Consider the following 15,698-nt stretch of genomic DNA (forward strand, 5'->3'; position numbering starts at 1 on the left):
TCCGTCCTGTTTCCTAACATGGTTTGGTTTCCCATCTTTTAAACTTGCACATTTTCAGGCTGTTGTGTGTCCCCGGTGTAGTGTTGTTCCTGCTACACAGAGGAAAAAATGAGTGACTGCATTCACCTCCAGGTTGGCTTTTATCTGAAGTTCTCAAAAGGGTGTGATAACCCTTTGTGGCACCGAGGACGTCACTGTCCTCAGTGTAAATAAGTGTGGTGGACAGGGAAAGGTCATAGGAGTTTTTAATGCGCACACACACAAAAAAAGTCTTATTTCTTTAAAGAACAAATGTTGTGAACTGGCAAAATTGAAGTCTAATTGTAAAGGTGATCCTCTGATCCTAGGGTTAAGAAATAACATTAATGAAGACCCTAGGAAGTGGCAGAAGATGGTGAAAGTACAGTAAAGGCAAGGCGTGAAGCTGGGTGCTAGGTCGTGCCAAGCTTTGAAGACTACGTGATGCCAGTGTTGTGTAACTATGAGAACATTCTTCCAGTTTTTAGCTATTAGAGGACCAGTTCACCACACTTGTGGAAGACTTCCTGGAGTATAACTGTTATCGCATTAACTGAATATGTATGGCACATAAGTATTTTGAGATACTCCCATATAGGCTGTATTTCTTAATGTGTCTTAACCTACACAATGTCGTGCATGGGACTTTTATCATCAAATGTGAAATACCACTTGCTTGTTTTCTTTAAAATACCTTTATGTATTACATCCTGCTTCAGTGGTACTTTGATTTGCCTACAGAAAGTACTGGATGGAATGAAAGTAGCATGTGGCAGCCAAGTCCTGCCCTTGCAGAATATAGGTTGAATTCCTAGGACTGCAGTAATGGTGTCATTTGAGTTCTTTTAAAACTACTTTTAGCTTTGAAAGATGGAAATACCCCATAGGTAAAAGTAAATAAACAAATAAACCAGGAACTGCAAGTATTTAAGTATTACATTCTAGAAGGCTATGAGAGGCACATTTTTTTTGTGTCTGCTTAATCTTGTTGTGCATCTTTTTTTATTGTGAGGAATGACTGAGGAGCATCTGGAAAGAAATTTAGGGGGGGATATTTTTTTCCCACACTCTGGTCCTGTTTTTCATAATCTCTTTGCTACCAATTCCTGTCCTTCCTTTGTCCTCTCCTAAAACAAAATCAGTATATATATATTTGAAAGATGCATGTTGAAATTTCCAAAATTAATTTTGTATTAAATTGGAAATGGACAATTGATACTTTATTTTCATTTCAATTTAAAAATGATTCAGTTCTAACTTGCATAAAATATACCTTTTTTTTTGGCAGAGACGTGGAGCAATTTCGTATGACAGCTCTGATCAGACTGCGTTGTACATTCGTATGCTAGGTAAGCATACCAGTTTCTATACTGCAAAGTTCTAATGTTTATGATTGATTTAAAATTTTTTTGTTTTAATATTTGAATGTTGAATTCTTAAACTTACCATTCCCTTTCTCCTGGATAATATTCTGGTTAGATTCTTTAGAAGAGTTTGGGTTCTTTTGTGTTGATTTGGGTTTTTTGGTTGTTTGCCTTTTTTTTTTTTTTTTTTTTTTTTTTTTTTTGAGTTAACCATTGTGTCAGATGTTTTACTCCTATATTGAAAAAAATAAAATTCTTATAATTAACCTAATGTGTTTGGTAGAAGTTAAGTTTTCCAAGTGACTCATGATTGATCTTTATTTCTGTGATGGAATTTATCACCTCTGCGTGGTATCCTTCTGGTTAAAACTGTAGCTTAGAGAACATTTGTGTGAGAGTTACCACACACTTCTAAAAACTTCAGTAATGAGGCTATGAAATGCCCAAGGTGTTCTTAAAATAATGATACGATTTTAAACAATGCTTCTCTTATTAATCCTAGAAGATGACTTGAGAAGGGAAAGGACATGACAGGGTCAGTAGTTTAGTCAACTTACTGAAGAATGTTTCCAGAGTAGCAACTAGATAAAGGGTAAAGCCGAATTAAAGTGAAAGAACAGTATTGGGAGGGACAAGCATCCGGGGGAGACCCTCTGATAGTGAGCGCAGGGAAGGAGTTGAGGTCAGTCGTTGAGAGGAGAAAGATGCAAAGCTCTTGCAGACCTGGCTGCCAGATTCAGTACTTCCTGCACCTCTGCTGGAGGCTGCTGATGGTGCAGATGGCATGGGGACTGTGTATATGCTCTAAGTCTGTTTCACTGCAAAATTATGCCACTTAATTTAAGCCATCTTGAGCTATGATTTTGTGTTGAAATGGACTATGAATGCTTGCATGATGTCTCGCACGGCTCAATGAACATCAACAGCTAGTAATTATAAATTCTTAACTGGCTCCAACTAAATCGGCCAGAACATGTCTTTTTATGCCCTGACTCTTTTCAGTTTAGTTGTATATTGTATGTATTAAAGTCCCCAGAAATTCATAACTGTGTTGTCTATGAATTTAAAGTTGTAAGCTATATGCATGTGTACACGTGTGAACTTATAGTCATAACCTACATATGTAGGCATACGTGTGTGTATGTAATATAAATCCAATTTTGACTTAGCATCTTTGCATTTTTGTTTTTCAATTATTTTGATTTTTGAAGTTTCTGAAGTTGTTAATACTATAGCACTGACTGTCTCCTGAAGGATTTTTGATCAGAGAATGTAATTACTTTGGAGATTTGTTAAAAGGAGGATGACAGAAGATGCTGGCTTCTAAATGGTTATTGAAAAAGCTGCTGGGGTTTTGTTGGTGTTGTTGGAAATAGGTTTATTTCATTTTCAAAAGTTAAATAACTTTTTCATTTTTAATCATCCTTTTTGAAGGATGAACACTAGAAATCTTCAAAATGTGATTCTTCCGCTCTAGTTGTAAGAATAAGAAAGTAAATTCAGGCCTGAGGTAGTTTTGTTTCCTTGATTTTGTGATTTTTTTTTTTTAAACTAGATTTATTTTGTGCTGTAATTAGAAAACACAGGTTTTTTTCTGCTTCAAAATCCTATGAATGGAGTACTTTTCCACAACAGGGGAAATATGTATTAATTTGTTTTAAAAATGCACTGATATGCTTGTATTAAAGGTACTGTAAGTATATGTCTGTTTTTATCTTTTTAAAATTAATCTGCTAGTGATAGAAACTCAGCTTGTAAGAAAAGAATTCTTAATTTCTGGGGAGAATAATCTGATTTCTTTTGCTACTTTGGAAGTTTAACTGTACCATGAAGTAGTTAGGCCCATCATTTCTGCAGAAGGGTTTGTGATAATGCTCAAGTAAATCTAGAGGAAAGCAAAGCATGACGTCCTGTGGTTCTTGGTATATACACCTGAACTGAGGGAAAAATCTGATTTGCTTTGAAATCTTTCTTTGGCTATTCACATAGGCAGAACTGGAATATATTCAGAACGTGATGTTAAGTAAATTAAATTTTCACTTGTTCTCTCATTGGAATTAATTATTAGACTATGTGATTGGTGCTTGTTATGAATAGCATAACTCTAGCTGGCATTCGTTGCTGTTCAATGATGCTAGCTATTCAGAGGCAGTAAGTCTTTTAAAGGATTGACCTCTTCTAACTTTGGCTGAGGGGAGGAGGGTACCAACAAGCAAACAAAAAATTGCTCATTGGATGTTTGAATCAGTATGTTAAATTTGTATTATTTTCTGACTTGTTGGTGATCACTTTGCCTGAATGTTATGTACACTATACTGTACAAGTTAGCAACTATTTACAGATTTATTACTGTTGTATTTGTAAATGGACTGTAAAAAAGACCAGCCTGAAAGCTGAACAGTTGGATGCATCGGTATGTAGAAACACTCATATCAGAGTAGATTCAAGAATGAATGTATTCAATTAGAATTTTTTGCAAGAAATGTGAAGTACTGCATTTCTTATACAGTATTGTGAGGGTTTTGGTTTTGTTTTTTTGTTTATCTTAGTACACTTTAGCGGAGTAAGCTGTAAGGAATCCTCAGCTGTAACTTAATGGGAGGTTAGGTACAGTCATGAGAGGTTTTGCCTTTTACTTGGTTGGTTATTACTCCAAACAGACCATATCTACTAATAAAATGTACCTTGATAAGGTGTTTATTTTAGCTGACCAAAACCATAAAGCTAAGGGTATCTAGGACACCTCCCTCTGCCTCTGTTTAGTTGTGCTGGCCATAGCGTTGCTTCCTTTAATGTTTTCAGGGTGTTCCAATGGGAATCCAATGGAAATTCCTTTGCACCAAGTAAATAGAAATTCCTGTGGTATGGCAATGTTTCCAGGTTCAATTTAAAAGATCAAATTTTAGGGGCACACAAAATAAACAACTAACTCTTAACTGTCTTCATCAGTGTCAATATAAACAAACCGCATTGACTCTGACTCATCTGTCATACCGATTCCCAAAATATACACTAAGCCACTCCCGAGTGGCTTATTTACTATTTTAAAATATAGATACAGATGCAGCATTGTAGAATTTTTCTTTTAAGACCTTGGAAGGGCTAATATATCTGCATCACCTCAGTCAGCTACTTCTCTCAGCAGCTTCGAGGAATTCTCAAAATTTCTTGTAAGTGCTTGTGTGTAATCTTGATACTTTCTTGTTTTTTCTCTGCTTTTCTGGTTTCATTTTTCTTGTTGTTTCCTATTGCCTGAAAGTTTTGCTACTCTGCATGGGTAGAAAGAGTGGGGCACTGACTGCTTGTGTCAGCAAGCATGCACCTCTCAAGTAGAACCGGGGCGTTTTACCCTCCTTTAGGGGTCTTCACTTCAAATAGGGAACAGTGGAGGCAAGCTACTGTGTAATACAGGTGCACGCTCTTCTCCGGTAGCGGTTCTTACGTTGTATTCCTTTTGCTTTAATTCTGGCATATTTGGCTGACCTGTCATCTGTTTCTCCAACAAATTTAATAGGAACTGTAATCTGTGAAGCTAGTAGTTCTTTCTGGAAATCCTGCTCTTCACAACTTCATGGCTTTGACTTGGGTGGTTTACCTTGAGGTGGCTGTCGTAATTTCTGCTCCCAGCTGTCCTCCGTGATCTCTGAGATTTCTGCCCCTGCTCCAGAAGGCCTCAGCTCCCCAAGCAGCTGCTGCATTGTTACTGTGCCGCACTGGAGTATTAGGGTAGCACGAAGTATGTGCTGTGTAACCCTAACGTGCAGGGATGTCAGCTATGGCATTTCAGCTGCCTCGTAAGTATCAGAGCTGTCCTTGCGGTGTGAGCAGGAATCTGAGAGAGAGGGGCAGGAACTAAACGATCTGTCTCAAGGTAAGTTTTGTTACAGCCCTGATTCCTTTTCAGTTTTCAGTTGTAGCTGCAAACCTCCCTCTTACATTCCTTCTTCCACTATTTATTCAGTCTTCAATTGAGTTGCTGCCTGTATGGCCTTTGTCTTAAAAATGCAAGCAATCCTGGTCATGTAGAACTATTCCGGAAAAAAAATCTAGTTAAATACTCAGCCAACAGATATTTTGTCATGTTTGTGCACAAAATCAGATTTTGAAAGGAAGGCTTCACGTTTTTTAAATCTTTCTCTTGATCTTTGGATTCACAGAAACTCTCAGAGGAAAAAAATTGTTCCTGGAAGTCCACTGTCATTAAGATGCTGGACTTGAATGTGTTCCCCTAAGGAAATAGAGGAGTCTTTTCAGAGTGGCTAAAGGGACACTTAAGATAAAAACTGTCAGCTTGCTACCACTTCTGCTCCACCAAGGAAATTTACCTATAAGCAAACGGTGCGATCTGATGGTTTCAAAAGATTTTGTAACCACTTTGATATTTTTTTAAAAGGCCTAAATAAATGAAAACTATTCATAAGTTCTTTTGTTTTAGGTGTTGAATTTTAATTATCTTTCAGCTACCATAATAGTGATTGGCTCTGAGGTTGGACTTCTGTTGCTGTTTGAAGGAATTGTGTAACAGTGTCCTTTTGTCTGATAAAAGTAATCTTAAATCTGAAATGTCTTGTGCCTTTTTTTTAAGTTACCTATGATGATAAACGTGTCTCTTCCTTAAAATTAAATTCTGTATTATTTCAGAGTCATAGGGTTACAAAAAACTTATGCAGGATTTCCCAAGCAAATCGATGCGAATGTTATGTTGTGTGCAAGCACAATGAAGTGGGTGGATTTGGGATCTATTGATCTTTGCAGGTCAGATTAACTGAGCAGTGAATACATAATGATGGTCCAGTATTTCTGGACTTTTTGGGACTGACTATACGTATGCAGTAGAAATTAGTTTCACTGTGCTAATAGCACATTATGAAATATGCATATGAAATAAAAATGTGCAGCCAGTTTGATGCTATTCCTTTTTATGTTTCTATATACATAGACGTGTCAGATGGATGTATGGTGTCTTCAAATTCCACTCGTACCAATTTTTTCCAAGCACATTTATAGTCTGAAATCTTGAAAAATGCATTAGTTCTGTACAATGATAATGGAGACAGCTCTTCTGCCTTTGTTTTGGCCCAATAGGAATTTGTACTTTCTTTACTGTGATAAATTCCAGTCCTGTAGAAGTGATATCTTTTTCCAGAATAAATCCAGATGTATTCTTAAAAAATTCATCCATTGTTGACATCTTGATTCTTAACAAAATACCCTCTGCTTCTACCACGATCAAAGAGAGAGAATTTTGTTTAACAACTATTTAATGAAAATATTTTGCTTTCCTTGCTGGGAATTTCTCATTTCATATGCATGCAAGTAAATACCCTCATTTCACCTTTATCTTACTACAAGCACCTTTTTAATAGTTTGCCATGTGCATTTTTAATATATAATTTCTTCTTTTGGCTAACTATTCCTGTAAATAGACCTTTTAATAATTCCTGTTAAAAGCAATGTTGTTAGTTACACTTTTGCATTTCACTTGTAGACAGTTTTTCTTGTTTTCCTACTCAAAATCCACAACATTGCAGGCATTTCAAGGGTAACAGGGATACTGTTATTCTATCTATGCTGTTCAACTAGGTACTAGTAAATTAAAAAGAACAAAGCAGAGAAATTTTCTTTATCATTTATCAGATGAACCTGCTTGTTCTGTTATTTGCAGAATTCCATGTTAGTCTTCAGGAATTTTTCTTTGAACTTTTCCTATTCTTGCCACTTTGAACAAGTAAATATTTCACCAAAACTTAGTTGTACACTGACTGAAACTCTTTGCTAATTCACGTTATGGTTGGTAAATTTTGAAAGTTAAGCCTGCCTTGAAAACTAAATATAATTCACAAAAATTGATTCACCTTTTCTGTAAAAAAAATTATCTCAACTAAAAAAACTCTTTTATTTTTCTTTTAATTCAACTGGTGAACTCATTCACACAGCTGTAGCTATGAGTGATTTCCCAGATAAATGAGTGAAAGGTAATGAAAGTTGCATTTTCCTCTGTGTAAATTGATATTTTCATACGCAGCTACTAATGCATTTGCCTCCTTTTTTCCAAAATTTCCTCCCTTTTTCCTTTTTATTAATTTATTTTGTAAATAAAATTCACCAGTTGCTTGTGCCTAACAGAAGATTTCTACAATTTGCTGCCTCTGTATTGCCTGGAACAAGACAAGCCTCCTACATATTGCTCAGATGAATGCTTGAAACCTTTATAAGTAATATATTGTTGGTGGTCTGAAAAATAATATTTACAGGTAGTAATTGGGTTACTTTCCCTTGCAGCTCTGTTAAGGTTTTCAGTTTCAAAAAACCAAAAAGATAATAACTGAAAACTACTTGGATTTGGTATGCTTTTACTGATGTGTAAACTTTAGACTCAGTATTTGGAGAGCCCTGGGCCTATTTGTCTTTTTGTGGTCCTTCCAGCGTGCCTCACAAGATAACATTCATGTGAAGTGTGTCGCTATAGATATGTCAGTGTTTATAGATATGTATCTCTAGAAAGCTACCTGTTAAGTATTAAAAGTGTATTACTGAAGTTGTGGTCTTCAGTATCTTTAGCTATTTCCTGACAAGTTGCGTGCTTCAGCATGACAAATTAGCAGGCTGGAGAAGAAAAGGAAAAAACACTCTCAAGACACTATCAGTTGCTGGAAATTAAATAGCTATATTTTAATTTTGTTCTTATAAAATCAGTCTTAGTTCCTTGTGTTAAATACTTAGTGTTCATTCATATGAAAATTGCTGTGTTTGAGGAGAGGAGAATACTACACTTGAAGCGTTTTCATAATTAGAAACCAGAGCATTTTCACATCTTAAATTTCACTTTTTTTGTTAGGATTTGAGGAGGGAAACACTATTGCATTTGATCCTCAAAGGCTTGCCCAAATTTGTAATTGCTAAAGGATATTAAGTGAAAGCTTTTAGTCCAGGTGAACCACTTACATTAATGCATTCAAATATCTAATGAAAGAATACTGATCAGCTTTCAGTTGGTAAAATGTATAAGTAGAAATCAGCTAGCATGCTAAAAGATTCAGGTGAAGCTAATTGCAGTACAAAATAGTTTGATAAAATTTTAATACTGAGTTTTGGTATTTTAATAGGCTCTTGTGTAATATTCAAACAGCTGAGCACAAGTAAGTAAATGCTAGTGGGAAAATATTCTATTATGTAATATAAAACCATATTGTAACTAGCTTATTTGCTAAAAGCTGCCATTTCTAGAAGCTGAATCTCTTTTGTATTATACAAAATGTTATCGTTTTATGTGTGTTACTGAGGAACAAACCAACTTTTAATGTTCTTGTTTCCTGTCATACTAAGGTGCATTTTTACCATACTGGTGTAGCAAGCTGTTCCTAGTTTCATCTGAATGCTTATCACATGCTTCTGGCAACGTATGCTTAGGCAGGAGAGATTTTGACAAGAAAGCATGCGATTGCATGTTTAACAAGTCTTCAAACTTTGTTTTGAATTTCACCTTTAAAACAAAAAGCATTGAAGTAGGCCTGTTGTTTGAATAACCCTCCTCCATTAAGTACATGAATCTTTACCCCTCCAGGCTATGTTCATTTGCATTTTATCTCTGCCACTCTTCCACACTTTTATTTCACTCTTGACCCTGTTTCTAGGAGATGTGCGAGTAAGAAGTCGGGCAGGATTTGAAACAGAGAGAAGAGGTTCTCATCCATACATTGATTTCCGTATTTTTCACTGTAAGTATTTAAAAGCAGATAAATGACAAATAAACAAAGGCTTCCATTAATTTTAACTACTGAGCCTCTAAAAATAAAGTTAGCAGCTTATATAGCAAGACCATTTTTTATACTTCTTAGGAAAATCTTTCGTGCTATTTCATTACCAAAAACAGAAGAGGAAAATCTTCACTGCTAAATTTTTGTTTTTAAAAATATAGTTTAAACTCATTGAATTTAGACCTGAATACCTATGGAAATGAAGACTATCTTATATACAGCTGCTGATGTGTGTGCCGAGTTCTTACTTGGCAGACACAATCAGTTGAGAAGAATACTTTCCTGCTTTTATAAAGCAGCAGAAGGGCCTGGTTCAGGATGATGTTTGAAGAGAATTACAGTAGATGTCAATATTCTTGACCTCATAGTAATCAATTAACATTACATTTTCTCAAACATGTAGCTAGGACTTAAATTTTTTGGAGATAGACAAATCTTAAATAAAGATTAAAGTGTTATAAGAAAACAGCAGACTAAATTTTCTTGATTATGTGTTTTAGGAAACATTTTTTCTCAGAAGTGTTACAAGAACAACATTTTCAGATAATTTCACTTTTTTTCTCTACATCTATATTGTAATAAATAAATATGTCAGTAGTTGTTGTAATATAAAAGCTTCAATAACCACCAAACCAATATGCAGCAAAAGTGCAGGGGATTTAAGTCTTAATTAAATTATGCCAATAATATTAATGTATTAAGTGTCATAAAGTATCTATACCAACATTGTATCAGCACAATTCCAAGTATTCTGAATGCAATAGAGAGATTTAGAAAAACTTATTTCATGGTAACAAGTGTGGTTGTTGTAATTACCTTATTAATAAAAATGAGTGGCAGAAACTGGTCTAATTAATATTCTGATCTTAACTGAAGTTACTCTTTTAAAAAATAGATCACTACTTAAATTTAAAACTCTTAAACTCTGTTTCATTCAAAAGTTGGTATCATAAAATAGGTGAGAAAACAAAGTTTGAAGAGTATGCTGTATTGATTTTTTTCAATAAGGAGGATAAGAATTCTATCTCAAGCCCTGATAATTCTAATGAGTATAATAATTCTCAGTAGAAATAGCATGCGATTTATGAATTACGTAACTATGTCTTTTTGTGTATATATATGTGGCATTTCATGCTGATACGGGAAAATACTAACAGACATATTAAAAGAAGTACCTGTTAAAAGGCAGTCATGTATGATATTATTGCTGTTGTCAAATTAACTGTATTTTCTATGGTACTCATCATGCTATTTCTTTCCATCCTGATGATTGTGCATCAGGCAGATCATGACTAATCAGGAAAAGGATTTTCACACCCTTTCTTCTTGCCCCTACTTGTTCAGGCACAGGCACCAACTTTTAGCAACATCAACTGTGGTGTCTGATGACAGCAAAGAATGTTGCTAGGAGGCCCAAAAAATTCTTTGGCTATAACTTCCCTCTCGAGTCAGCTGCTGTGGCAGTTTTCAGAGTTGCCATATTGTAGTCAGATTTTTTTGCACTTCAGGGTTGTGGCCTGTTGCTGTGTTGCTCTTTGACTTCAGACTCCTGCTACATTGTGGAGTTTCTTTCAAAGTCAGTAAGGAATTCAGCCCCATCTCTCACTGTATCACTGGATTATCTGTTAATTTACAGAATTTTTTTTTTTTAAATCAGTAAAATGTTTTCTTTTTCTCTGCAATGCTAATTGAGTCCTGATCAGTGTTTCCTTAATTGTTTTAAGCAAAAGAGTTTTAGTATCGTACTATCGGACTGCGGGTATAGAGAAGTTGTGGGAATCAGATTTGACCTCATTTTTAGGATATTCTCCCTGCCCTCCACCGGTAACTCCAGAAGGATTTTGCCACGTAGAGCTACATGGCTGAAAAATGTGCACCCATATGAGCAATAGACAGCATGTGAGAGGAGCCAGCTGAGCCAGCTGGCTCTTCTTTGCTTGGGGCAAAAACTGGACTGAAAAGGGTCTCTTCTGCAGCTGAAGTAGACTAAACCATCTGAATGTTGGCTGCCCCCCCAGCTGCATACTGAACATCAGTAATGCATGGATATGCTTTCCTTCATGGTGTTTGTAAAGTTTCACTGTAACTTTCTTCTGCTGTCCACTAACTTTATTCTGTCATTCTAAATATTTTGCAGTGATTGTTGCTTACCTGTCTTGCAGATGACATATACTCGCTATCATTCACAGTGTTGAAGCATTATTGCCCTTTTGTATTTTGCTTAGCTAACTTTTGTTGTTTAGCATTACTTTCTTTTTATGTCGATGTTTTGTAAAGAAGCTGAATGTCTTTCAGGAAGTCCAGCTAATAACCTGCTGACCAGTTCTTTTTTCCCAATATTTTATTAATAGGCTCTTAACACAATATTTTATTGGTAGGTTTGGAGTACTGAATTTTAAATGCATTACTCTATTTTTCAGGAAGCTACTGGGTTTTTGTTGTTGTGTTTTTGGGTTTTTTTTTCAAATAACCACTTCTGTTTCATAACATTGTTTTTACTTGCAACTTCAGCTAGTGTTACCAAAGTAAAGTTTGTTAGCATTTAGTTCTTAAGACCACTTCTGTTTCTTCTTAAGGATTACAAGCTCAGTGTCTGCATCTTCATCCCAGAGTTCTGTAATTGGCACATGAATATTCAAGTTTCTAAATTGGCTAGAAGTATTCTTGATGGTAACTTCTTTCTAGGAAATTCAAGTATAAAATGGTTGTTGGGAAAACGTCTTTATTGTTGTTGCTAGAGATGGTGGCATGGGATTCATATCTGAGGATTATTAAATGCAGGGTTTGACTGATGATCAAACTAAGTTTGGGTGGTAGTTTTCCTTCTATACTATCCGTTATTCCAGAAGTCACGTTTTTATAGCTAATTGCAGGAACTAGCCAGGAGGAATAGCTCAATAAACAAATTTTTGTTTCAACAAGACTGCTTTGAACTGATCATGCTTTTGACAATACCATCTAGAGGTTGAGATAAAATGAGCATAGTCCAGATGAAGCTGAATGCCCTTTTTTGTTTAAAGAAAAAGAGGAATTACCTAGCTGAATCTGGTTAAGAGTAATTGTCTGTCTTGTTCAACAGTCTATTGTGAAGAAGGGTGAATTTCACAATGAATAAAGTCATGCAAGAAGATTTCTGTGTGGTCATACGTTGAATGAAGTATTTGTTTCCCTGTGAAAATACCAGCACTGAGGAGTGAAAAGTTTGTACTCAAGAGATTTCTCCAAAAGCTGCCTTTCTGTGAAGGATGCATTCTGAAATTGTCATCTAATTATTCACAGTCTAGATTATTCAAATAAATTGTTTTCCTCAATGTGAGAGAAATTTTGACTTCGGTTTAATGTGGAAAATGCAGTCACACAAGGGGAAGTCACAGAAAATGTCCTAAATACAGCTTTGGCCAAAAGAAAACAGTGAAGATAAACTTGAAGTGAAAAGTGAGTTTGAAATGAGCTTGGTTAAGGAAGATTTCAAGGTAAAAGATTCCAGTTGAGAATACAGGACAGATTTTTTCTTTTTTTTTTTTTCTTTTGCTATTCTGGATTATTATTTTACCTACAATTTCTTCTTTTCAAGTTTCTGTAAAACCACATGTGTGCTCTGGAGTCTTGCACTGGTACAGCTCAGTGTTTTATTGCTGAAGACAACACAGCCACATTCTAGTTTTTTCTTTTCTTTTGAATGTCTCCAATGAGTTCCTTCTCCAAGTAGCTTATTTTGAAAGGCTCTCTTTTTTTTTTTATGCTGGACAATTTGGCATAAAGCATGTGAGAATTCTTTTGTTTTCATCTCTGCTCCCAGTTTGACTTTTGTATTGACAGTCATACAGACTCTTAAGGGATATTCTTTTTCTGTCAACCACGATGTGTTACTTTTGAATTCTTCTTTCATTTTCGGGGGAGAAAAAAAGCCAAAAAAGGATTACTTGATGGTTCTGGCATTCCATTGCCATAGAACTGAAGATTTCTAGAACACCAAAGAATGGTGTTTTGGAAGAAATCAAGAAAAGGATTTGTAATGGTCTGGAGTATATTATCCTTCTTTTGGGAAAAGAATTTGAACCATTATGTGTTGTGTACTTGTTCAAGAGCATCAGTATCTTGATTAACACAGCATAACCCATTTTTGTAAGGGATATATGTGTATTCTGATGATATTCCTCTAGATATTTTGCTTCAGTGAGGTTTGTTAGTTCACACTGTGCTGTTGTGAGCTACAGATTTGCCTTGCCCAGTGCGTGGGTTCAGGTAAAAAAAAAAAGGTGTACAGCTGCAGGATTGCTGGGATTATGATTCAGTAAATTGGTAGGGAGAGAATATGCCTTGTATATACTGTTTCCTAGTCCCAAGATAATTGCAAAATGTTATGCAGTCCAGCACAGGAATGGCACTGTTCAATTTACTTAATTTTGTACCCTTCCTGAGGTGTTCACAGAAATACTAAGAGGAGCCAAAATTCAAGAGAGTTATAGGAGTAGAATCCTTTAGATACCTTTTCACAGTGTTTTCTTTACACTTTTGCTGCTGTGTAATGGCTTACAGTGCCATTGGAGAAGTGGCATTTAATTCATACTGAAGTAGTCAAATCCCTGCACTTTGAGTAATTTCTCTCAAATTAGCTCTGCTTTGAGCAGAGAATTGGACCAAAGGACTTTCAGAAGTCTCTTCTCTCCTTTCCAACCTAAATGATTCTACCGTTCTGTGGCTCTGTACTTTGCTAAGGCAGTGTTTCATTCTATAAGATCCTTCAGGAAAGGAGTTACCTTTGGTGGTGATGCCTAGTAGTTGCCCTCCATCAGGGAGGATCTGTTGAAAACTAGTAGAGTTTTTATTAGAGTTGTGGTACTACTAGAGTTTCTTGAAACTTAACAAATTTTTCTGATTCCACTCGGTCAGAGGACACTTGCAAAGCCATGTTTATTTAACTACCTCTTAACCCACAGCATATTTTCCAGTGATCATTATTATTTGGGAAAAAATGTATTAATGTGTATATAATTACATATATATGATACATTAAAAACAAAACAGTCTGGCTTAATTTTTTATTTTAAGCAGAAGAGAGGGTATAGTGCCTTACAATGATGCTAAGCAGGGCTTCAGAGTGGTTCTAAGGAAGACAGGAAGTATAATAAGGTAACTTAGACACCAGTAGTCTTTATATGTAACTTTAAAATCCTTGCTGAAATTATGTCTTCCAAACGAAATCATAGTTTTATCTATGACTTTAGTACTGAATGTCTTAAAAGTGCTTTAAAATGCAGATCATGAGTGGAAAACTTAAGAGCTAAATAACAGGACTTAAAGTATTTTTTTTTTTTAAAATGTGCACAGATCTAAGGTAATGCATTTCTTAATGATTTGGTGGGAATAGATGTGACATTAGAATGCGTATGGGTCCCTCTAGTGGTGTGAAATGTCAGCTAATACTTTCAAATTATTCATAAATAGAAAATGATTTGTATCCTGGAAGGCCTTAGAAATATGGTTATAATTGGCATGTGAAGTTGAATATTTCTTTCAAATGTATGTATTTACAGGTAGTGGAGACTTTCAGATACTATGTCAGGTTTGGTGATTAGTATCTGCTATGTAAAAATGATGAATGTGTAGTTGGGTTTAATACAGAAAAATTGGGAGAGATTACTTCCATTAAAAGAAGAGATTTCCTTGGAACTTCTTAGGGAAAAAAACTCCTCTGGTGGACCTACGCACCTCAAACTTCAGGTTTCACGTTCAAACACAAGATTGATCCATCCTCTCAAATATTTTTTTTTAAAATTCCTTTTTCTGTTAGTGGCAGTGATGCCCGAGATCCTTAGTTAAGCTCTTTCTATTGTTAATAGCAAAATTCAATTATTTTTATCATGGGTAATTTCCTACTTACCTTCTGGGCTGTAGCAGGGAAGAAATGGAGGTATAGTTGTTATGCTGGATAGCCTTGTTTTGATCAGGACCCCGTGAATGGCTGTGAGTGTTTATCTTTGCATTAAAAGAAAGTTGAAGCATTTTGCTAGGATTTAAGGTTTCTCTTAATAAAAAATTAAACCAAACCATAATAAGTTGTCATTCTTCCTTTTGTTGTCTGTCCTTACTATACGAAAGGTTCAAAAATTCTGAGAATAAATACATCAGTATATTATGATTTGGTAAGTGATTGTCACTTGTCTTTTCTCTACTTATTTTGTGTTTTCAGCATGAGAAAAATAAATATTTAATATCCCTGTGAAATGTGATAAAATTATTTTTTTAGGTTTTCATGAAGTACAACACACTTAAGGTTGAGAGTAGGAAGAGAGATTAAAATAAGTGTCTTGCAATACAGATGAAATCTGTTGCATGAAGACAACTTGCGTTATTTTATTTTCTTGCTGTATATGCATAACCTTAGCAAAATAACTGACGTTAGTAAACAGAATTATTCCTTTTTTCTTTATTTTAGAGAAAGGCATTTATTATTATACCAGCATCTCACTTAAGATGTGTAGAAACAAGAATATAATCATTTTAATTAAAAAAATAACTTGGAAGTAAAAAATACTTTGGGTGACTTTCTAACTTT

The 15,698-nt window shown here is 35.1% G+C and overlaps 1 protein-coding gene across 2 annotated transcripts in view; it reads left to right on the forward strand.

Moving 5' to 3' along the window:
• The window catches only part of PDE7A (phosphodiesterase 7A), a 75,781-nt gene that overhangs the window by 40,382 nt on the left and 19,701 nt on the right, over positions 1 to 15,698 (forward strand). For both annotated transcript variants that reach the window (XM_050891277.1, XM_050891278.1), the window contains exons 2-3: positions 1,307 to 1,367; positions 9,017 to 9,100. In XM_050891277.1, the coding sequence (XP_050747234.1) occupies positions 1,307 to 1,367; positions 9,017 to 9,100 (145 nt within the window). The remainder of the gene's footprint in view (positions 1 to 1,306; positions 1,368 to 9,016; positions 9,101 to 15,698) is intronic.

Source organism: Gymnogyps californianus, chromosome 2, assembly GCF_018139145.2.
Source record: "Gymnogyps californianus isolate 813 chromosome 2, ASM1813914v2, whole genome shotgun sequence".
NCBI lineage: Eukaryota > Metazoa > Chordata > Aves > Accipitriformes > Cathartidae > Gymnogyps > Gymnogyps californianus.